This window comes from Hylobates moloch, unplaced genomic scaffold (genome assembly GCF_009828535.3).
Source record: "Hylobates moloch isolate HMO894 unplaced genomic scaffold, HMol_V3 SCAFFOLD_5, whole genome shotgun sequence".
Taxonomy (NCBI): Eukaryota; Metazoa; Chordata; class Mammalia; order Primates; family Hylobatidae; genus Hylobates; species Hylobates moloch.
The window spans coordinates 7,127,600-7,153,084 of record NW_026652280.1 but is presented as its reverse complement, the minus strand read 5'-3'; the positions used below and the strand labels follow the sequence as shown (position 1 = coordinate 7,153,084).

The window sequence follows — 25,485 nt, the reverse complement described above, 5'->3', positions numbered from 1 at the left end:
GCAGGTTCTTTCAAGATGGCTTCAGCAGTGACCACTTGGCTTGTAGGTAACTTATACATTATTGTTAAACCAAGAGGTGGTAGTACAGGCTTGACTTAGTGCTTCCTGCACACTTCTATTGTCATCCCAGGCTCCTCCACCCAGACTCCAGCTGCAAAATTTTTCTAGTGAGAAGTGGGCACCATTCTCTTTGCTTGTATGATTCTAAATTCTAAGGCATGAACTCTCTCGTTGCACTGTTCCAGTGCATCTTGGTGCTACTGGTTCTCTTAGAGAATCCCTAGCCAGGATAAAAATGCTTCTACTCTAAGACTTCGTAAATTGCAGTTTTCCATTCGATAAAGCCTATTGGAAAGTTAAAAGTTAAATATGAAGCACAAATTCATTCACTTAAATTTTATTCAACAGTTGTCTTTAGAATTTTAGGAAGTTTTTTTTTTCCTATTTATCTCAACTGTAAAGATTTCATTAAAATTCTGAAGCAACAGGGAAAATTAAGTTCTGCTATACTCATAATAATTATTCATCCACCAGGATTGTTTTAGACGCTAACAGCGATAAAGCATAAATGATCTAAAAAGATTTTGTCTGTTGTTATTATTATTTTCCTACTGTACCACTAAGCATTCACAACCACTTGACCTTTAACAAATTTAAACTGTTGCTTAATGTCAAAAGAAAGTTAATAAAATAAATGACCAATTTCTTTTATCCCAAGGCTGTTGTTATGAACTGGGTATCAAGGAGAAATTCTACTGAGTATGACATGAAGAATCTGAATCCCAGTATGAGTAAAAAGAAACAATACAGAATTTAAAGTTATAAAGAATGGGTTTGGATATTAGCTCTGCAGTTATTAGTTGTATCAATGTGCATAAGCCACTTAACTACTCCAAAATTTGAACGATTCATCTATACAACAGGAACACAGGAAAAACGATATAATTTTGTTTTGAAAAATCAAGGGATGAATGTTCCAAAAAGCAGTTTTAATGGAGCAGTGAACAATTCTACAATTTTAAAATACTGAATCTGCAACACTCTTGGATGACAGAAACTTCTATACATCTCTTTGAGAAATGGAGGTCTAAGTGGCTAAAGGACTCCTAAGGTCACATGGACAAGTTCTTGATCCAGGGTCTAGAAGAACATGGGCTTTGAAGGTGAGATAACTTTCTCTTATTTCCACTAAACTCCTCGTTTGCCTCTAAAATACCTATTTCTTTTAACTCTTGTTACATGAAAGGTGCAGACACCCTCCCTAAGGTATAGACTGTAAACAGAGTAATATCTACATGAAAGGAACAGAAAAATGGGAAGAGGCAAACTTTCCCTGTGATCCAAATTTTCAAGCATGTTTAAGACATGTTATAAGTTTTTTGTCTTAAATTTAACCACAGCCCTTTGTATTTGCCATAATTATATTTTCTGTTTGTCTGCTACTCCTGGAGAACAGGGACAGACTTTTTATCCATTGATTCCAGTGCCTAATACACAGTAGGTACTCAATGAACATCCAGTTAATAAATGCATGAACTACAGGAGCTAAAGAACACTGCGATGCTGTTGGTCAGTTGTTTCTGCCTCTCTGTAGCTTGTCTTATAGTCTAGAAGTATATCCTCCACATTGAATTCCTTTGAAAACAGTATGGTTTTCAGTCTTTGTGAATCCTCATTTAAAATGCAGATTGCTCTAGCTGGAGTGAATAAAAGTCCTCATTATGTAAAATTCCTCATCAGTAAGGATTGGTTGACAGGGACATTCTCCAGTGAGGACACTAGCTCAGAATAATACCTGCATGATTGAGACACCAGATACGATTCTGAAGTGAGAACTGAGGATAAGGAAAGCCTGGCAGACAAGTGAGGAAGTGCAGAAATGGAAGCTACCCACGGGCTCACTACAGTTCCTCCTCTCCATTTGCTACATGTGGGCAGTTAGGTGACCTAGACCAGAAGCCATCATCCACATTATCAGAGCACTAATTAAAGGCAAACAAACACTGCAACAAACGAATCGCTGAGTGCCAGTCAAGTATCTCACATTTCAAGGATCATCCTTCCAACGATATGAGCAATAGGAGGGCAATTACTGAGGATGATTTATAAAGATCTTAAAAAGCCTATTAGTAGCCTAGAGAAATTTTCCACAAATCATGCATTATATAACCCAACAGGAAACTTGAATTTGCTCCAACAGGAAATTCAGAGGTTTTTGTTAAAAAAGAAAGAACTTCTCGGAAATTATATTCTCAGACTTAACCAACCATTCAGATAAAAGTCTGTGGCTGATTGAAGTTTAAAGTAAGGTGAAGTAGGGTAAATTTCCTAGTGAGACCAGCCAGTATTTGTTTTAGGGATTCAGGTAGAGTGACTGACATTGGAAATGATCACAATAGTACAGTAAAGAAAATCTTAGTACACACTAAGCAGAACAGGTGAACGTCAACTATCAAATAGTTAAATGTAAGGCTGTTAACTACCGTTTGCAGAGTCCCACTAACCCATGTAGTCTTGAGCACTCTACTATGTAATTTTCAAAAGAGGGAGTTCTTTCCTTGCCCCTATTAGCAGCACAAGCCTCAAGAACAACAGCTGTTTATTTAACTGCCAGGTTTCTGTTTTGGTGACAACTATTCTTCTAGCTGCTGTTTTGGTCTTCAGGGCAATGGAGAGGAGGAAGCTGAAGCCAGGCTGATGGCCAGACTGTGTTTAAAAAATATATTTAGGAAATGTGTTTTTTTGGTATTTGAAGTAATTACCTAACCCAGGTTCTTGAGAAGCTTGAACAAAATTTGCATTGTGGATCAATGACTTTGCTATTATACTTGTGTTTTCTGAGATGGGAGGATGAAATGGTTTCTTGAGACCAGTCTATAAACAGGTCCACGGTGAGAGAAGAAGCTGCACGGGATCCTTTCAAACAGGTTACACTTACAGCATCTTATTTAATCCTTGAGAAACTGGATCAAGCAGTATAACGAGCAATTGGCAGATGAGAAATCAAGCTCAGAAAGGCCATTTTGGCTGGGTGCGGTGGCTCATGTCTGCAACCCCAGCACTTTGGGAGGCTGAGGCGGGTGGATCACCTGAGGTCAGAAGTTTGAGACCAGCCTGGCCAATATGGTGAAACCTCCATCTCTACTAAAAATGCAATAATCAGCCAGGCATGGTAGTATGTGCCTGTAGTCCCAGCTACACAGGAGGCTGAGGCAAGAGAATTGCTTGAGCCCTGAAGGTGGAGGTTGCAGTGAGCTGAGATTGTGCCACTGCTCTCCAGCCTGGGTGATAGAGTGAGACTCCATCTCAAAAAAACCAACCAAACAAAAAAAGACACTTTATTCTCACTGATGGAGCGTGCCCGAAATGGCCCAATCACGGGTCCATCTTAGTTTCCAAATCTGCTTTCCTTTATCTGCTGTGTTTGTTTTACTATGTAGCATGCTCTGCCACCTGCCAGCAACAACTACACCAAGGGCTTGTGCCACTTTGAAATTCATGGCCAAGGAAATGTGACTAAGAAAAAAGACATTTAGCTCTTTCTGAAATTTAATGAAAAGGTAAAGCTGAATGATGCTATTTTTCCCCTTAGTAAAACAAATAAATAAAATGTATACAGAAGTTTCCTGAGAGGGAGGGAAGACATCTGCACTGTATTTGCAACTTTTCTGTAAGTTTAATATTATTTCAAAATTAATTGTTTTAAGGTATGGAAAAATGCAGAGTAGTGCCTGTGGGGGAAAATGTTCAAAATAAAGAAGGCTGAAGTCAATTATTCCCTCAGTATTTGAAACTGTTATTCATGTTTTTCCACTAGTTGATAACACATCGATTGAGGGAATTATTTTCCTACTGTAAATATTACATATTATATGTATACATATATATGACAACAAAGAATATTATTGTTACGAGTTTCAAATAAACTCATGGGATATAATTTATAAGCACTGTTATTGCTAATACTGATTATTATTTTAGATGCTAATATGGTGGTGGTGATGATGACGATGATGCCACCAATGATGAAGTCAATAACACCATAATTAAGGTTTTTTTAATCCAGGGGAAATTTTTGCTTAAATCATGATATAGCGACAATTATTAATGTTGTATCAAAGATGTTAAGAGCATAAAGCAAAGATAAATTCTAGAATTACTGAGAACAACTGAAATCCCCCCAATAGAATCACAAAGATTGAACAAATTGGTGTCTTTGAGAAGTTAAGCCTGAAGCCAATAGGCATTTACTTGTTGACAATGGGATAGTTCAATGTGTAAAAATCTCAGCTTTGCTAGAGAGATGAATCTGGATCCATCATTTAAACATTTTAAGTCTTTTAATCCCAAATAAGGATGGCAATAATACCTCATAGGTATGCTATAAACTAAAATGAAACAATGCATACAAAGTACTTTGAACAAACTTGGCATACAATAAGAGCTCAATAATTCATTATTTTTATTAAGATGAATTTCTTATAATGGCATTTTTAGAAAGCAGAAATCACTGCCTCATTATACCATTATTTCATTTGAATTAATTTTGAGTGCCTAATTTATCACATATTATTCTGCTGGACAATTTTATGGGAAAATTTGGGAGGGGGTGTTTTAATCTAATAAAGAAAACCAAACATGTTTGATAAGAAAGAAGTCATTTTTGTAAACATGTAGGATATATGTGTCAAAAATACTTTCCAAAATATTTTACCCGTTCTTATGCCAATTATTTAAATTGTAGTCAATGGTCATTAATATTGTTAACTTTATTGTGCTATGGCTTGCAATTGCAATTAGTGAAAATCCTAACAGAGAGAATCAAACAACAGATAAAGGAGTAAAGCAAATATTGTCTAAATGACAAGGAAATAATGAATAGAAAAAAAGTTACTCTTTTCTCTACCACCCTCCTTTTTAAAAGCTGAACCAAATGTATTTCCTCAAATCTTGCAGGATATCTGAAATCATCCTGATAACAGAGATACTATGATTTTTCAAAAGTAGGTAGAAATAAATGAGGCCATTCCTCAAAGGAAGCATGACAAAGTTATATAGGAAAAAAATGAACTACTAAACCAAATATTAGTATATGATCTGGTCATTTCATATGTAGTGTAACTCATGTGTACCTTTGTGCCTTTCAGAAATAGACCGAGAAAGCTCCTTTTTTGGTAACCAGCCTCAGGAAAGTAGTTACCGCCATAATTCAGAAAAAAAAGTCCCTCTGCAGGAGAAGGCTGCAAGCAGGGGACAAAAGAAAAACTCTTCCCTTACCTTAAAATATAAAGTGTATTTTTAGGGTCAGTCTACCTATCTCCCCAAAAAAACTGATGCCAACTGGTAACTTGCTAAGATTGTTTGTAAGATAAGAGGCTAGGACTCAATAAAATGTAAAATCCCAAAATACACAACATTGTGTTCGAATTTGCTTAGACACGGGTATTAGCTCGAACTCATATAATGTTCTATTTTAATATGTGGATGTCTTCGTAGTTGGAGTTTTGTACTTAGTTCTCCAATAAGCTCCTCTCTCCACCTTTCCTGGTCACTATTCTCTGTTTCAGTTCTAAACATCTGACATGCTCACAAAGGTATCTCATTGTTACATCTCTTGAAACATCTTTAAAAGTAAACAGAACATTCTTTTATTTCTCCAGCAAAATATATGACATTAACCAATCACCAAATTACTAAGAACAGCAGCCACAGTCATTTCTACTTCTCTTTCTCAACACACAGACTTAATCTCACTAAATTTTATTGAAACCAAGCTTCTTCTTTCACTACATTGTCACAGACACTACTGTAAGATTGCTTCTCACGATTTCTTAATTGCATCATTTTTAATTATATTTTAATCGTCTTATTTTTCTGTTCCTTTATTCTCTCTCTACTCAATTCATCATCCGCATTCTGATAAATCGCACTCTTACAAGAGGTCTCAAATATCGCTATTCAATTTAAAACATTAATAAACTTCCCACATTTTCTAAAATTATGTGTGAATCACTGGCATGATTTCCAGAGTTGTTGATAATCTGAATCAGACTTCGGTCTTATCTAACCTCCTCTCCTTTCAAAGTTACACACCTACTTTTCAGATGGTCTTGACTACCAGATACGCATGAACAGATTTTTTCGTATCTGGTGTCTCACTCATTCTACATGCTTTATTTCATTTTATTCATTTATTCATTCATTGACTCATTTAGATAGTCATTCAGGTAAATTTCATTACGCATCAGTTGTGGCTAAACACTGATGAGGCACTGGAAATTTAAAGATGTAAACCGAGGTTGTTGGGTTTTGTTTGTTTTTTTTTGTTTTCAGGAAGCTTGGTGTCCATATAGAGAAAGAATGTTTGATTGCAGTGCACTTCACAAGGGTGTGATGGAGCTGTGGCCACATGAGCACGCCACACACCTCATCCATCCTGAGGACACAGTGAGGGCTCTGTGGGAAGCAGCACTGAAGCACAGGTCTTATGTGACATCAAATGTTACCCACTTCTCCTCCAGGTGCACCCCACATTACGCACATGCCATGGCACTCACCAAACTGGGTATAAACACACTGTAAAGCTCAATAGCAGATACTGCATCTCAACCATTCTAACATCTCAACATTTCGTGTATGGTAAGAATTTAATGACCAAGTACGGGTTAGTAACTTGTTGTTGAATGAATCTATGAAATGATGAAGCAGAGGTTTCAATGTGATCTCATCTGACCACCTGTGAAGTAATACCAGTAGCCTGACTGTATCATTAGGTAGCAAAATCCATAATGCTATCTGTCAAGCGCTGATCCCATGAGAAATCTGGAGCTCTGAGAGATTAAGTAGAGTGCTGCTTCTCAAAGTCATAGCCAGAAAGTGGCTGGGCCAGAATTCCACCTCAGACAACCTAGCACTGTAGTCTATGTTTAACTACGTTTCATGCAACTATTGTATATATAACATATACAGTCTAGAAAAATAAATGATAGATAATAGTAATATTTAATATTACATGAAATCAAAAATCTAAGTTAATACAAATATGAAAAACTGAAGACCTACACAAATAGATCACAACAATGATTTGGCATCTGGTCAGTATGTCTCAAAACAACTGAGCATCATGCAACATATTTTAATGGCAAAACTCAAAAAAAATTCTTTTTAGTGGAATGTGTACAGTGAAGTATGGCCCCAAATGATTAGTAATATTTTTCCCTTCTGGGGAAGTATAGGTTACAGTGAAAATAACTTCAAACCATTGAGATACTTTTCTAGAACACGGTATAAAATAATATTTCATCCAAACCGTACACTAAACGTGAGATACTGCAAACAACAGAGCAAATCACATGTTTATAACCATATTATCTTAAATTAAGAGTTGGCCCGTATGGCGTATTACTTTGCAGTCTAGAAGAGAATATATACATTGTTGTTAGAATAGAAAGCTATTTCCAATTCAAGCTAGAGACTGAAAAGTCTAGCACAATGAACATAAATGTCAGCGCCAGCATGTTTAACAGGAAACTAAATACCCTGTCTATTCGTATAATCACTACATATCTCCTACGCTGAAGGCTCATAAACAGTCCAGATAGAAACTGTATCTGGATTTTTTTCCAGAAAATGTGAGAGCAAACCAAAAAAATAAAGATTGGGGCTGACTGGGTCAAAAGATACAATGCTGATTCAGAGCCAGGAGAAGGAGCAAGCAGGAGACCCTGGAAGAGGCACAGCCTAGGAGTTGTCAATAAAAGAGATGTGGCCGGGCGCGGTGGCTCACGCCTGTGATCCCAGCACCTTGGGAGGCCAAGGTGGGTGGATCACGAGGTCAGGAGTTCAAGACCAGCCTGGCCAATATGGTGAAACCCCATCTCTACTAAAAAAATACAAAAATTAGCTGGGCATGCTCTTGTAGTCCCAGCTACTGGGGAGGCTGAGGCAGGAAAATCACTTGAACCTGGGAGGTGGAGGTTGCAGTGAGCCGGGATCATGCCACTGCACTCCAGCCTAGGCAATGGAGTGAGACTTCATCTCAAAAAAAAAAAAAAAAAAAACAGATGCATAGCCCCTGCTTACATAAGTGAAAGAATAAAATGGACAAAATTGAAATAATGTCAAAGGTAAAACACTTGTAAACAGAAAATAAGCATATTTGTATTTTTAATAATCTTTTTTTATTTAAAATTGAGATGCAAATATTACTTGAGGATAATTATTAGAAGAAAGTCATGTGCACATGCAAAAAAGCTAGAAATAATTTTCCCACCAAGTAACCTATTATTTACAACAGCAGATCTCTGGAAGGCCAGTTCATTTTATACCCATGGAAATCCTCTCTGTTTTAGATCTTACTTATGTTTGCCATGGCAACCCTCACCTGTGCCTTCCTATTTCATCAGGACAGCCACTGACCATTCCACAAATTCAACTTTGTTTGCCCGCCAAATTTGCCAAAGGAAGTACGCATTCCTTTCAGACCGTATGGGCAAGCAAAACAAGAGGTCGGAGAATGTTTTAAGGTAGCACTGATTTTTGTATCACACCTGTAAAACTGCATTTCTCTCTGAATTACTTACAGAAAACTCTTGGGACTTTGAAGTGCAAATTTCTGAAGAAAAGTTCCCAGGGAATAGAACAGTCTTCTGATTTTGGGTGTGATTAATAGAAAACAGAAGAGAAGTGACATATTTATGACTAATATATCCTCCTGCTTTAAAAAGTCAACTATATTTCCCTGCTGATTGTGAACAGTCATACTTTAGTGTAATCACTCTGTGGTTCTTGGGGTAGTATAGTGGAAGTGAGGTGTATGAAGGTAGCTGGAAAGGGAAAATGCCATGAGGACACACTGAAGCTGAATTTCAAGCAAGTCAGCAGAGCTGTGGAATGGTGGGAAGCGAGCCAGCTGAGCAAGTGAGAACAGACAGCATAGCTCTTTTGAAGCAAAGGCATCAGGCAAATATGCCATGAAGAGGCAGAGCCTTAAAGAGTGCCAGGTTCTACAAATAGCTATTATTGCCACAAACAAAAATGCCACTGTCCCATGCACATCTTTGGGAAGGATTGCAAGTTATTCTGTTGGGGTTTTAGCCACATTTATGCATAAAAATGGCATTCGCATAAAATCAAATGATATAAAAAGACATACACATACAGTTATCTAGATACAGATTTTTCATTTAAGTGTAGGAAAGTCCAGAAGGGGGAACTGTGTATCCTGCATTTGGTGCATTTGGAACGAAGGTGTTTTCAAAGTTTGGACTGGTAGACCCAAATTATTATGTTTTCCATCCATCCCACCAGTAAAACCTTACATCGTTTATTTACATTCTGTATCACTCCTCAAAGTGATATGAAGGCTGAAATGTATCTCACTGAGGTAAAATCACAGTTTTAGCAGAGCTGCGTTCCTTACTACAGGCCCTAGGGGAAAATGTTTCCATTGCCTTTTTCAGCATCAAGAGACTTCCCACATTCCATGGCTAATGGGCCTTTCCATATTCAAAGCCAACGGAGATCATTTGAGTCTTTTTCACATTGTGCCTTCTGGCACTGACACTTCTACTTCCCTGTTCCATACTGAAGGCTGCCTATATTACACTGAGCCCTCATAGAAAAGCCAGCATAATGTCCCTATCATAAAGTCAACTTGATGGCAACATTAATTTCCTTTTGCCATGTAACGTAACATTCACAGGCTCCAGACTTAAAACGCAGATACCATTATGTGTCATTTTTCTTCCCACCAATCCTAAATCTGGCCCCCAAGATTTGTATCAACCCCACAGATGAAATAAATTCACCCATCCCATGTTGCCCAAAAGTCTCAACAGCATCAACTCAAAAGTCCAAATTTCATCAGCTCAAAAGTCCCACATCACACCATCTACATCATTAAAATCAGGTATGAGTGAGGCTCTGGGCATGATCCACTCTGAGACACAATTTCTCTCCATCATTGAACCATAAAATTCAAGAAATATGTTACCTGCTCCAAAAACACAATGGTAGGGCAGGCAAACAAAAACATCTATGGCCATTCCTGCTCAAAATAAGAAAAAATAGAAGAATTAAAAAAAGAAAGAAAGAAATTCACCAGTTCCAAGCAGTTTTGAAATACAGTTGACAAATTCCAGTTGCTTTCAAGGGCTGAGATTGTACTTGGTCATCTGAGCTCTACCTTCTGGACTTAACTCCCCACCCTCTGGACTTGAGGTTCCTGCCTTCTGAGTCAGCCTACCGACACAGTAGCACACCTGAAGCTGAATAGTTACATCAGCATGTTTCTTGCTTGTAGGCATTTGAAAGTTCTGATGCCCTTTTTCCATTTCAATCTTTACATCTGTCTCCTTTAGTTCAAGATGGCAACGTTTATGCTGATGTAACATTCTCAAGAACCATGTGTGTCTCCTGTGTATGTCCTCAGATTCACTCCATTAGCCAAAGATTTTCTTCATAGAATTTTTTCTTCTAGATAATCTCATCCTATTTTTGGATTCTGCTGAGATGACTGACTGAAGAGCATTATGAGTCACACTCCTAATCATTTCAAAGAGCCTTTTGTGAGACTGAATTCTCTGATCTTTTGATCTTCCCAGGGGATCAGCAAAAAGTTGTCCAGCTCAGTTTATTCTCTAGGGCATGCTTTTCCAATCTCATCCAAGGAGGGCTTAAATTTTAATTGACAATAAATTCCTTAAAGTTAAATATCCAAGTTAATTGCATAATGTTCTGCTTTTTTATTTATCCATATAGCTCCAGGATATAATTCTACTAAGCTTTCTGATTCAACATAACAGATACACCCTTTCCGTCGGTTTCCAAACACATATTTCATTTTCTGTTGAGCTGTCGTCATCAGCACCTATAAACTTCATACTTCCACAAATAGCCTGTTGATGAAGATTTAGGTATTCTTTAAGACATGCATGTTTTCTCTACCATGCTTCTCACTTCCTTCTGTGTCCTTGTGCCAGAGTCAGTAAGATTCATATTTCTACTAACAGTAAGTTTAAGGCAATATAGACGTTTTTCTAACATGCTTCTCAAAATTCTTCCAGCTTTTGCCAACTGCCTAATTCCAAAACTATTTCCAAATTTTAAGGTTTTTATTTATTTATTTTACTGTAGCACTTCACTTTTAGGAAATAAAATCAAGTATTGGTTTCTTATTTGTTGCTTTAACAAGTACCACAACTTAGAACCTTAATACACAACAAGAATTTATCTCCAGTTCTGATGTCAGAAATCTGAATGGGTCTCACTGGCCTAAAAATCAAGGCATTTGCAGGGCTGTGTTCCTTTTCTTGGAGGCTCTAGGGGACAAGTCATGCCTGGTCTTTTCCGTTCTAGAAGTTGTCCACATTCTTTCGCTTGGTGCCACTTCATCCATCTTCAAAGCCCACAATAGCAGCTGGAGTCTTTCTTACATCCCATCTACTGCCTCCTTCGTTCCACACCGAGAAAGCCTTGTAATTACACTGGGTCCTCCCAGAGAATCCAAGATAATCTCCCTCTATTAAAGTCAGCTTATTAGCATTATTAATACAGCTTTCCACCTTCACGTCTCTTTGCCATAGAACTTGACATATTCATAGATTCCAGAAATTACGGCATAGACATCTTGTGAGGAGGGTACATTATCTGGCTACTATACATGACTTCTAGTTTTTAACAGACTATGAACTCATTGTATGAAAGCTAGGGTATTGCAGACACTGTATTTCTACAGTGTTAGCATAGTGGATCCATAAACAGTTGTTAAATAAGTGGCTAACATCACCTAGCAGAAATCAAGGTCTTCTGTGCATTCACTTTAAGAATATTAACATGAATTATACTCAAGTAGTCATAATGGCACGCAAATTATAAAATATAATAGGAAAAATGTTTTGGTCAAGACAAAGAACACTGTGGGTTGTTTGTAATTCCTTGATTTAGTTTTCAAATAATTAAATAAAAATAAGCCTCAAATTGTCTGCAAATTGTTATGAAAGGAAATGTTTAGGAGAATAAATAGACTTGTCAATATTTTCTTAGGAAAAATATACAGGGCTTTAGTAATTTGAAAAGCATGTTTCTTGAATACGATAATGAGTTAAATGTTGGTCAGAGATTTCAGGAGATTTTACCAAGAAGCCCAGTAACTAAAGACATTGAGACACATGAAAAAAGGAGATTGAGTATATGAATTATTTGTTTTGTTTTTGTCAGGTTTCTTGAGTTTTTCTCTTGTCAAGTGATACATTTTATCTTTAGGGAAATTTAGTGAGGATTGTGGGTGCTGGTCATTTGATGATGGGATTCGACATAGAGGTAATCTTACGAATGACCCAAGCAAGGCCTCTACCAGTGCATAAAAAACAACTTTTTGTAGATTAGTCAACAGTCCACTTGTGGATGGATCCCTGCTCTGGGGAATCTGAATGTGCATGGAAAGAGCTCATTTCTCTGCTGCAACTAAGTGTCTTTCCTGTGTATTGCTGGGATCAGCAGCCCTGAATAGAGGGATGGAGTGGGAGGTGAGGGAAAGGAACTGGCATCACAGGAAAAACCCAAAGAGACCTGGGTGTTAGGGAGCAGGAAAACTCGTGGGAGATCGGCCAGGCACGATGGCTCACGCCTGTAATCCCACCACTTTGGGAAGCCCAGGCGGGCGGATCACCTGAGGTCGGGAGTTCAAGACCAGCCTGATCAACATGGAAAAACCCTGTCTCTACTAAAAATACAAAATTAGCCAGGCGTGGTGGTGCATGCTTGTAATCCCAGCTTCTAGGGAGGCTGAGGCAGGAGAATTACTTGAACCCGGGAGAAGGAGGTTGTGGTGAGCTGAGATTGCACCACTGCACTCCAGCCTGGGCAACAAGAGCAAAACTCCCTCAAAAAAAAAAGAAAAGAAAAAGAAAAAAAAGAAAATTCATGGGAGATCTAGGAGAAATAAAGTTTTCCCCTTGAGTATTTAACATGTGAGCCACAAGTTTCAACTAATGAGAGCACGGTACACACAGAAGACTATGTCAGTAATAACAGGTATTTGAGAAAAACAGGAAATGAATCATGCACTTCAGGTTCAGATGGGTGGAGAAGGCACAATTTTACAATAGAGGTAGAAGAAGTGACGAGAAACCATCATTTCTTTGGACATTGCGAGTGGAAAAACATTTCAAACAACATGGAAAAGATGAATTTTAAATTAATGTCTCAATTAATGGTGAAACACGGGTGATATAGTATTATCCCTTAAATAAATTTCTTAATATAACTGTACTAAAATTACTTGCAATATGTGATGTAATTAAAGTTATAATCTCAACACTCTGTAGAAGGTGTATCAGCACCGTGCTTATATAACTGATACACAAGCAGTAATTCAATATTTACAGGTACATGAACCCAGGCCACATATTTTCTCTAGCACTCTGCTTTCTTGATTTTTAAGTAGAAAGGTTGAAGGAAATAAATTCCAAGGTCTTTTCTAATCTAAGGAAAACATGTATTAATAATGGAAATATATCTAGGACCCCATGTGTTCCAATCTCAGATGTACTGTATTTAAAACATAGTCCCGCGATTAGCCGTTAAATAAATATAAACACACTTAAGTACTCTTCTTTTCTCCACCTCTCCAGGACACAAGATGAGGAAGACACCTTTCTACCTTTTTATGTTTGTTTGTTTCTTTCTTTTTGAGATGGAGTCTCGCTCTGTGGCCCAGGCTGGAGTGCAATGGCATGATCTCGGCTCACTGCAACCTCTGCCTCCCGGGTTCAAGTGATTCTCCTGCCTAAGCCTCCCGAGTAGCTGGGACTACAGGCACGCGCCACCATGACCGGCTAATTTTTTTTGTATCTTTAGTACAGACAGGGTTTCACCGTGTTAGCCACGATGGTCTCCATCTCCTGACCTCGTGATCTGCCAGCTTCAACTTCCCAAAGTGCCGGGATTACAGGCGTAAGCCACTGTGGCCAGCCGGAAGACACTCTTTCTTTATGGGAAACTTCTTAAAAATCTTCCTTTTCCTTTGCCACTGCTTTCAATATTCTCTGCACAGATGGGAGCTAATCCTGGAAATTTTCTCTCCCACTCTCAGCTTTTCTCCTGAACACCCACCTAGACTAAACAAGACTGCTGTCTCTCTCTTCATTCCTCATCCCTCTTCCTGAGCCCACTATTATACAGATAAGATCAGTCAAGTCATGGACTGGCCGGATAAGTGGGAGATGGAGGAAATCACCTTCACATGAATATCTTCATTATTCAAAAATATCAATACATTGATAATTTTCTTTTTCTTTTCTATTTTTTTTTTTTTCGAGACAGGGTCTTGCTCTATTGCCCAGGCTGGAGTGCAGTGGCATGATCTCAGCTCCCTGCAACCTCTACCTCCCAGATTCAAGCAATTCTCTCACCTCAGTCTCCCCAGTAGGTGGGATTACAGGCGCCTGCCACCACGCCCGACTAATTTTTTTGTATTTTTAGTACAGACAGAGTTTCACCATGTTGGCCAGGTTGGTCTCGAACTCCTGACTTAAGGTGATCCACCTGCCTCAGCCTCCCAAAATGCTGGGATTACAAGCATGAGCCACCGCACCTTGTCACACATTGGTAATTTCCTCGGTGCTGTGATTCTCTGTGATTCTCAAGTTTTTAAATTCATTTCTTGAAAAATATGCCTCAAGAATAAATGCGATTGTGCTCCCTACCTTTTCCATTTAAGAGCCTCTGCTATGGCTGAAAGGAGAATATTTTGAGTCAGTAGTATAAATATAACATTTAGGTTGCTGCTAAAGTAATTGCAGTTTTGCCATTAAAGGTAAAGGTAATGGCAAATCCGCAAGTACTTTTGCGCCAAGTCATAGTTAAAAAGACAACACATACTGACCTAAATTTTTTCAATCTTTTATTTTTATGTGGAAAAAAAAATCAAAGTCCTTCTTTTAGCTGGATGTGGTGGTTCATGCCTGTGATCCTGGCATTTGGAGGCTGAGGTGGGCAGATCACTTGAGGCCAGGAGTTCAAGACTAGTCTGGCCAATGTAGTGAAATCTCATCTCTACCAAAAATATAAAAATCATCCAGGCGTGGAGGTGCATGCCTGGAATCCCAGCTACTCGGGAGACTGAGGCACAAGAATCACTGAAACCCGGAGGCAGAGGTTGCAGTGAGCCAAGATCGCACCACTGCACACCAGCCTGAGCAACAGAGTGAGATGTCAAAAAAAAAAAAAAGAAAAAAGTCTTCTTTTAATCTTAGCCTTTAAAACTTTCTATTTTTTCATATTTTTGTGCAAAATTTATATGAAACTTCAGTTGTTAAATAAATAATAAGTAGTTTTTTTTCTTTCTTACCAGAGCACCTATCAGAACTCTGATTATCTAGCTAAGAAAATTTAGAAACTTTCAAAATGGTTAATACACATATATTCACATTTCTGATCCAAAGAGGAAAAACACTGCACCGAATATTTGAAATAACATTAAATCCATGACAATATTTTATTTTAATAATGTATTTCATTTAATATGCATAGAAATCCGTTTAAAACACTCCATTTAAATCACTGCAGTGCAGTGTATTTCTCCCTTTGCCTTTGAAGTCCATCAAGCATGCAGCTTGAGAGGTGGCTAGGAGTTGGGCAGAAAGTCCCTAAAACACTTTGAGCTCCCCAGATGAAAGGTGCTATTTAAGTACAAAGTATCATAATAATTTCAATATATTTAACAACTCCACTCACTTCAATGTCAATGCCTAACTCAATCCTCACCTATTTGGTACTTTGAGGTCTACTCCTTAATTTCAATTGCTCCAGTGGGATGTGTTCCTTAAAACTAGTACAGGGAAACTATCATCGAAAAAGGAGAAGTCCATAAACATCCCATTCTATGTCTGTAAATGACAGAAAATCTCCCCCCTAGGAAGTAAATCATAAGACCAACAGAAGATACCTGTCATTAAAGAGACTGGAAGGGCTACCTTCTCCAGGAGCAGAGCATCTGAATGGCCTGGGTCATGCCAGTGGAATGAGGAGTACAGTAGATACTGTTACATTTTCTTCCTTATATTTTCAAGTGCAAAGAAAATTTAGGCAAGGCAGCTGGCTGCAGGGAAGTGTTATATTCTGCTCAAAAGGCATTCTTAGTTTGAGTAAAAAAGTCTGTGAAATATGGAAAGTGGTATTCCCTCTTCTAAAAATTCATTAACAATTATCAAGTATAGTCTTTTCTATTTTTTCTTTTTTTGATGTTAAATAATTTATACAAGTAATACCAAAATATCTTATTCTTTTCAAAAATTAAAGCGTTATCAATAAAGTTGAGTCAATTTTTACTCCATCTCGGCCTCTAAAATCCTCCTCATTCCCCTCGTCCTGCTATCCCTTATCTGAAGTAGCCGTTATTGTTTTAAATTGCTTTTATCACAACGTACTTTCTAGTCATTTGATTTTATATACCAAACTTGATTTAAAACTTGTTTAAAGACTCTTTTTAAATGAGAAAACAATATAATTCTATTACAATAAACACTTTTGATATGGCTTCTATTTTTTATTAAATTGTTTTGAGTTATCAAATAATCTGTGGTGTAACTTTTAACATTCTTGGTGATTCTGCACTTATTTCTTTTTCTGAACTGGGATAGCATATTGCAGAGGAGAGGCTCAGTACACAGAAAGAAGAGAGCTCTTCAGGGCATCGTCCACGAGGTGCTCACAAGGCTCTGCGCCCCCTGGCCCTTCTACAAGTCTCACTCTTATCCTTTGCAGACCCCAGGATTTGAACCAGCTGATTTCTCCTTGATTACTGCTCAATCTCACAATCCTTCTTATGCATGCTAGACTATAATCCCAGGTGATTCATCGCTGCACTGTGGACCTGGGTAATGACACAGTCTGTAAAAATAACCGTCATCAAACCAAAAAGTGAGGATTCATCAAAATGTGCCAGGAGAAAAAGAAGGGCCTCCTTTAAGCCCATTTCTATTCTCTCTCGCTCTGTCTCCCTATCCTCCACAACCACACAGGACCTCCAGTTGGGCTGTTCCCATGTACAAACGGGAATTCAGAAGCACAGCTACTATGAACAGCAAGAGCTTCAGACTGAAAGGCTATTATTTTAAGTTCAGTAGGAAAGAAAGTCATAGACTCAGACACAAGGAAATAGAAAAAAATTTTGGCGATAAAAGCCTACACAAATTAGTTTGCCAGTCAGGCAAGATGGAACCAGGATACTGGACACTGGGACCCACGGCTATGTGGGGGCTAAATCACCATTGGAAGAAACAATCTGTGTTAGGAAGATGAATTATCAAACCTTTGGTTCAATATTTATGAAATATGCATGCTATACACCTAAACTTCAATACCTGGATTCCATACTACTATGTAGTGTTTTGATTTTAATCTGTGCACCCAGGTATGTTTGCTTGCAGGAAGAAATGGACTTTGTAATACTCAGAATTCTTAATGAAAATGTACATGTGTATTTAGTATGTATACGTATGTATAAATATTGTGTATGTATGTATATTCATTCCCATTAGCTTGGCAAATGTGATTCATTTCTAAGAGATGGGTACACTCTCAGTGTGTTTACATAATGTTTCTGAGACTGCGAGATTACATCTAGATTCCAGATTGTGATAAATTCATTAAAATAATAGGGATCACCAGGCCTTTCTGCTGCTATTACTGTCTTGACATTTTCTATGACTGACATTAGAAATAACTATACCTCCTACTTGGAAGTCTGGGCTCATCTAAAGTAACTAAATTTCATAGACTAAAAAAAGTCACATAGTATAGGTAGGAATTTTGTGCACCCACTTAAAAATTTCAGGAATTGTTTTTAAGTCTGAGACACTTGTTTTCCCAATAACCTGTACCAAGCATGCTTTGTTTTTAAAAAGCACATGATCAAACTAATAAAAACAATAGCTATCGATAGTTGAGATCTTACAGGCACTCAAGAAATTCATAAATATGCATTTGTTAATTGTCTTTCAAACAATTCTGTGAGTTGCTCAATATTATTTTTATTTTATAATTAAAAATATTGAGAGATAGAATATGAAGGACTATGTTCAAAATTTACATGATGCAAAGAAAAGAAAAGCCAGAACTGGAAGTCAGATCTGGTTTCAAACTCCGTGCTCCTCGCAGCTGTCCTGGAGACCATCATCTCTCTAAGATGAATTGGTAGGCGGAATTTCATCTCCAATGTGAGTGCACTGCAGAGCCCTGGCAATTCTCGCAACGCTTTATAACATAAATCATTAAGCTGATTTGAGAAATTCTTCCTCCTTCAATTTCCCCAGGTCACCAGTTGAATGACACTACTAAATAAAAATTAAGCCAAAATGACAACTATAGCCTGCCTGGCTTCAGATTCCCTAAATGCTATCTAAATTATTACTAATCCCTTCCCACTTCCTATTTCAATAAGTAATTGGCTTCCTCAATACTGCCTCTTTCTAGAAGAGGTGTAGATAGTTATGTCACTCAGGCAATGGCCTTGGGCCACACAATGTCAACTTTTGCTGTCATGTAAGTTTTCCAAGTCTCCTTTATATGGTCCTAGCTTTCCCTCATATGCCAAATGAAGGTTTCCCCAGAAGTTTTGTTCTAGTTGATATGAGTAAAAACAGAAGCCTCAGCCCATCCTTAACCTGTCCTACTTCGTGGAAAAATCTCCAAGAGTTCCGTTCTGATTCAGTTGTTCGCAGCAGTGAAATCCCATTCTATAAATGCAGTATGGTGGCTCTAAAGAAACAAAAAGCAAAGAACAAAACCCAGGGAACAAAAAGGCTTTTTAAAACCTGGAAGAACAGATTGAGTGCCACCATTTATGTCATCTCAAATAGAGCCAGAAACATGGATAGCATTGCTTATGTTGATAAAGCATGACAGTTGACACTACATTCTTTGTGAAACCACAGTTTTAAATCCAAGACATTATTTTCATGATCACCAAACCCAGAATGAAAATATAACTTATGAAGCCTAGACCATGCCGTATGTCACTGTCTCTAGGTACAGGTTATATTCAAAATTATCAGTTAAGAAAAAAATACCTACCTTTCTATTTACAACTCTAGCACTAATAATCTAACAAACAAATTAAACTAACGTGTACCTTTTGGGAATACTTCAAATTAGTTTGATTGTAGCACATGAAATACCCATGATTTCTGTGAGTAATACATTATCAGCAAAGCATAATTAAAACCACAATCCTTCAGTGATATTATTAAAAACATTCCTAATGCTTAAAGCTAATATATATGCCACAGTTAATACTTGATTCAACATACACCATAATGTCATAATGAAAGTCATCATTAAACTTATATTAATAATTTTTAAAATTTTAGTTTTTTAACAGAATATCAAAGCCCTACTTAGATGTTACTTCTTTAACATGGAATACAAACTTCAACAAACTTTACATATATTTCAAATTATGCTATTGCCTAACTTAAATAAAATACCTACAAACAGAAAAAAACTATATAAAAAATGGGCTTTACATAATTTGAATCATTTTTCCATTTAAATTAATGCATGTAGTGTTCCTGCAGTGAAAAAATGTGATAATCTATTTTTATTGTAATGAATGAAAACTCTTAATCAAGTGGGCCAGTCAACAACACAGAATCTTTTTAATTCTAGCAAGTTAAAAGGAAAATTGATATAGATTGCATAATCTGATAATTGCACACAATTTCTGCAAGACCTTGTAAATGAGTATTTGGCTGCTACAGGTCTCAGTTTTCCTTTCATCAAAACTCTTAAGAATCTGCTTTCCTGCAAAGAGTAGACTATTTGGTAAAGTAGGATCTATTTGATTGAAACACGGTAATTTTCAGAACAAATGAACTTTTGATTCAAGTTCCCCAAAGATCATTTTGGGGGATATATTTTACAATACTACAATTGTCTTTTCAAGTTTATTGAGCTCCTGTGTATAATTAGTTTCCTTATCACAGACTGTCTCTCCAACTACACATTCCATCATAACAAAAGTCCACTTGATGGTGTGGCTGATGCCCATTTAGAGCTTTGAGTCACTACTCTTTACCGCTAGTACGGGCTGTTTTAAGGAAAACATCTTTTCCTTTCAGAATTTGTGTAGGGAAAAGAAAAAGCACTGTAGATTTGGTTTTAAATAGAACTGGAACATTCTCTGAGAAAGTATAATGTCTTACAAAAGATTTTGTACTATGAAGATAGAAAAATGAGGAAGAAAAAGAAAGATTTTTTTTTAAGTACTTACTTACCAGGTGTGAAATTGTATCGAGCTGAAAATCCCATAGATTCCAGCTCTCCATCAGCAAAAAATTTAATCCATAGAAATCTTCCACTGGATTTTATGACAGGTGGATTTTGTTGTCCACAGAAACGTCCAATTATTGGAGAAAAGCCAAAAGGTCCATCTCGAACTTCAATATGATCAAATTTGCACTCCCAAGACGGTTCAATAGAGTACTTTTCATCAAAGTAAAGTTCAATGCACTGTCTTGGAGCAGCTGTAAAGAAGAAAGATTGTGTCTAGGAGGCCATCTCTTACATCTTCAGGTTGATTATTTTCTGATTCTATTTCAGATGTTATCTGTACATCTTCTCTCAAACTTTATGGATGATATGCATGGAAATATAAAGAAAGCATATGATACTACTCTACAGGATACAATTTTCATAAAAATGTCTAAGGAGTGAACCTTAAAACCGAAGATGTTACATAAAATATTATTCTGATACAAGATGACCATTTTGATGTTTTACACAGGACTAAAAAAGCACAGTATTTTTATGAAAGGTTGTTAACTTGGAGTTAGAAGGTCAAGGAATATTTTTCTCTCTCTTTTCTCATATTTCCGGGAATACTCAGGTTTAAGGTCACAAATCACTTGAGAATTGTTTGGCATAGAGTTATATTAAATACAATCATTCAAATAATCCAAGCCATGTGTCTACATCAGATCCAAATGCATATACAAGGACATTAAGAGTAATTTTTCTACTACACAAACCTGATCACATCCCTCTCAGGTTTAAACCTCAGCAGCTGGACCATGATCAATACATTCGACACACATTATCCGTTAAGAATATCCTGCGTTCAGGACCCTATCCCCTCACGGAGAGCCTGAGCTCAGGCCACTTCAAACATGTCTTGTCTTCTAAGAAAGTCAGCTCTTTCACACTTTCATGGATTTTCTTACATTCTTGAATGTCTACGTACCCAACATTATCTCCTCTTTAAACAGGAAAGACTTGCTTTAAAGAAGCCTCCTCTCTAAATCTCATCTTGAAAGACAAGAACCATATCTCACTCACCTTCTTTCTCAGCGCTTAGCACAGTACTTGTCATCGAAAATTTCCAAAAAAAAAAAAAGAGTCTTTGAGTGAATTATAAATGAGTGTATATTCATAAATGTTTTTACAGCTCTCTAAAGAATCAGGGAAAGCTTTATAGGGCTGGCAACTCTATACAGCACCACATGAATCCTTTTGCTAATGTTCTTTCATTCTTCCCCTGGTATGTCCAAAACAGTCCAAAATTCTGGCATCTCAGACTTACACTCAGCCAGGATACTCCAGAATGGCCATAAAGTTTGCTGAAATGTCAACATATATGTATCCTGGTTAGTAAACAGCTGTTGCCTGAAGGCCTCTGAGTGCTTCCCTGCTACCTGGCCCTTTTCAGAGACTAAGCCCCTCTAGACACTTGAAAGTTAAGACTTAGCTCAGTCGGGCCTGCTCCCTCTCCGGTCAGCAACCATGCAGAATGGTGGCTGTCCACACCCCATTGCTTCTTAAATATACACTGAACATCATCCATGATGACCTAAAATGTAATCTCTGGTATGCATGGTTTTCAAAAATGTATGTAAGATTGAGACACATGGTGTAACTTGGAAATTGGAGACCTACAGAATAAAATGTAACTCTGATGCTCCCCAGGTATAAAATTAAAGATCAACAGTTTAAGGGCAATTCATTTTTAAAATGAATTATTTTATGAATAATCTTTAATTTCTAAAAAAGCTTCAGACTCACACATTGAAAGGAGACATTTTAACTCATGCAAGAAAAATATTTTATCCATCACTGAATTGTATCAAAAAGGCGAACAAATGAGTAACCACAATAATGACAGATTTGAGGGAGTTTCAATGACGTGGTTTTTTTTTCTTTTTTTTTTTTTTTGGAAATTTGAAAGTACCCAAAGAAATGACTAACCATGTTTTATGCTTAAAGTGTTAGCCTTAAAACAAAAAGGCAAATACTGAAGGAGTTAGACCCATTTACGTATCAGTACTAAGTATAGCACTTGCATACATTATCATCCTGTAGTATGTATCTACCAGTTTATTTCACAATAAATCAGTATAACAAGTTTTATGACGAAACAAATTATTTCCGATTGCAGGTTAACTTAAATAATGTATGGCTAGGGAAAGATAGAGCAACGAAGACAGTCCCTAGCTAATTTACTTAGAACTCTATCTGTCATCTATCAACACGGGCTCACCAATTTCCCCTACTAAGAAATAATGGCCATCTAACATGAATTCACTTCTCCATACCTTCACTCTTATTATTTCGTAAGTTCTGTGGCTGAGTCAACCTCTCAATGTTCCCCAGGAAACATTCTGCCATTATGGCTTTTGGTAGGCAACATTATATGTGGACAATTTATTTTCTTTTGGTCCAGCATGTTGAAGTTAACGACACACACCCGGAAATGAAGCCTACTAGCTGAATTTTAGAAGGTAGTGAAATAACTTTTTAAAACTAAGTTTGCCACATACTCATTGTGGTAGATTAAAAATGAGTGATTATGGCACATAGAAACTATCTGAAGCTATCTAACTCTCTCAACTTCAATTTGCTTCACCTTCAAGAATTTTCTTCACAGCTGCCTTTCCTTCTAACATTTCTGTAAGTTATATTTGATCTAACACTGAGGTTAGTTCATGAGAGGTCTCAACCACTTTGAGAATCTTCAGACGCACTGAGAACTATGAGCACTTTCACCTGGATAGTGCACATATATACAGAATATTTCCTCCATTTTGAGGGAATGTTTAGGCCACCTGACATTCAAAAAGGGATCCTCTTTTTCGTGACTGAGACCTCACTTGTATTCTTCATCACAATGGGTCATACCTCTAGAAATCTGACCAATTATGTATGCCTCTTTCTCTTCTATTTTAAATTTACCTTTCTCTACAGAATATTCATTTTAGAATTAAATATGTGCAATCTGCCCCTTTAAAAGAGAAAAAAGCACCCATCTCCACTATGCCAATGGGAGTGCTCATCGTTGTTACTAACAAACTCTTAATTGCTTCATGTAACAGATGCATTTCTGTTTTTCACTTATTTTTCTTTGCTGTAACAACTGGCACTTTGACTACTCCCTGCTTCTCAAGACACCGTCTGCTCTGGCTGCTGTGGCATCGTGCACCTGACCCTCCTGCCTAACTCTCTGGCTTCTCCTACTCATTCCATTACTTTTTTTTCCCATACTCTGTCCCTCTCTTACTTGTTATTTTCCAGAAAATTTATTCTACATCTTATTTTATCTCATTTTAGATGAAGACACCAGGTTGCCACGGGCATTCCAATGGAATGTTACTACAATATAATGATGCCTTGGGCTCTATCTAAGGTCAATTAAATCAGAATTCCTTGGGAAAGGCCCAGGCAGCTGCATTTTTAAAGCAGTTGAAAAATAGTGCTCCAAATATTCTCTTGGATAATTTTATTCATACTAACAATCTCAACAACAATCTCTATATTTATGACATACATATATACATTTTCAGCACACATCTATCTCTCCACTGAGCTAGAGCTACATGTATCCAATCTTTTTGTGGAGCATCTCCATAAACACAAACTAAACACATTATTTTTCCTTTAAACCAATTTTTTCCATCTATATTTCTTTTCTGGGATGGCAATTCCGTCTAACAAGTTATCACGCAACAAATATTAGAACAGTCCCAGGATACCCTATTCTCTGACCCCCTGATCCAGCCACTCATGATCCCTTTTTTTTTTTTTTTTTAGGCGCCCGCCACCACGCCTGGCTAATTTTTTGTATTTTTAGTAGAAACAGGGTTTCACCATATTGGCCAGGATGGTCTCCATCTCCTGACCTCGTGATCCGCCCGCGTCGGCCTCCTAAAGTGCTGGGATTACAGGCGTGAGCCACCGCATCTGGCCAATCCAGTTTCTTAAATACCTCTCAGTTCTTTCATGTACTCCATCACTTACTTCTTACTTCTTAAGATAAGTATTTACTATGATTTGCTTGGACTTTTGCAATTGTTTCTTAGTTTATGTTCTTTTCCTTCAGTTACTTCATCATCAAAATCTCACAGTATTCCTCAAGTTAAATTACTTCAATGGCACCTCATTGTCTCCAACATAACGTTCAAGATTTTATCCAGCGGGCACAGAAGGAATACCAGGTACGCCTTGGTCTGAGACTGCTTCTCTCTTCAGCCTCCCGCTGTATTTTCCTCAGATTCTGCAGAAGCCCTAGGATATGCCGCGAAGGTCCCCAACCATATCATAGCTCTGAACCTCCGCATACGCTGCTCTATGTAGAGAATAATGCCTTCCCTGGACATTCTTCAGAAATGAAGGTGAGCATCTCTTCTTCCCTGTATTCTTCTCTTTGGCTTCCCCATTGCAACTACTTTGTGCTAATCCCAGGGCCCCTTTAGATTGTTTACGGAAAGGGACATAGTCCCCAGAGAATATTGTTAAGTCCTATGAGGCAAGTAGCAAGTACCTTTTCTATCAGTCGTAAAAGGAATTTGCACTGCCAGACCTTAGGTTTTCAGTGTTATCCTTTTAATAGCATAGCTAATTGTTTTGCCTTCTTACAGTGTAGTTTATCTTTGCTGAAAGTTCAACTTCAAGTACTAAGGGTGGGGGAAGATCTTTGGCCCAATAATTACCAAAAAAAAAAAAATTCATTTCTAAATAGAGATTCTTAAAATTAGGTAAACAGAAAGCCTGCTTCTTTGAAAAATCTATCAAATAAATGTGTCCCCATAAGTAATAGAAAGTGCATATATCTTTAAGACAGTTTTGCCTGTGTGTGTTGCGGGGTTGGGGGGAAGGTGAGTGCTTCCAGGTTTTAGGCTATTAGGTACTAACAGTTGGAATACTGAAAACTTCCATTGCCAGATGAAATGCTTCTACATTTTAAAAGTTGTACTTAAGAGAGAGGTGTTGGCAGGGAGCCATGGTTCACGCCTGCAATCCCAGCACTTTGGGAGGCCAAAGTGGGTGGATCACTTGAGGTCATGAGTTTGAGACCAGCTGGCCAACATCGTGAAGTGCCGTCTCTACCAAAAATACAAAAATTAGCCAGGCATGGTGGCGTATGCCTGTGATCCCAGCTACTCGGGAGGCTGAGGCAGGAGAATCGCTGGAACTCAGGAGACTCTCGCTTTG

General features: G+C 37.6%; 1 protein-coding gene across 8 annotated transcripts in view; it reads right to left on the bottom strand.

The window, feature by feature from the left end:
- Positions 1–25,485, bottom strand: part of NETO1 (neuropilin and tolloid like 1) — a 127,706-nt gene that overhangs the window by 98,411 nt on the left and 3,810 nt on the right. For all 8 annotated transcript variants that reach the window (XR_004248064.2, XR_004248065.2, XM_032152064.2 and 5 more), the window contains exon 4: positions 20,280–20,528. Coding sequence is in view for 6 of the 8 variants with exons in the window: in XM_032152064.2 (XP_032007955.1) it covers positions 20,280–20,528 (249 nt within the window). In the remaining 2 variants the exon portion in view is untranslated. The remainder of the gene's footprint in view (positions 1–20,279; positions 20,529–25,485) is intronic.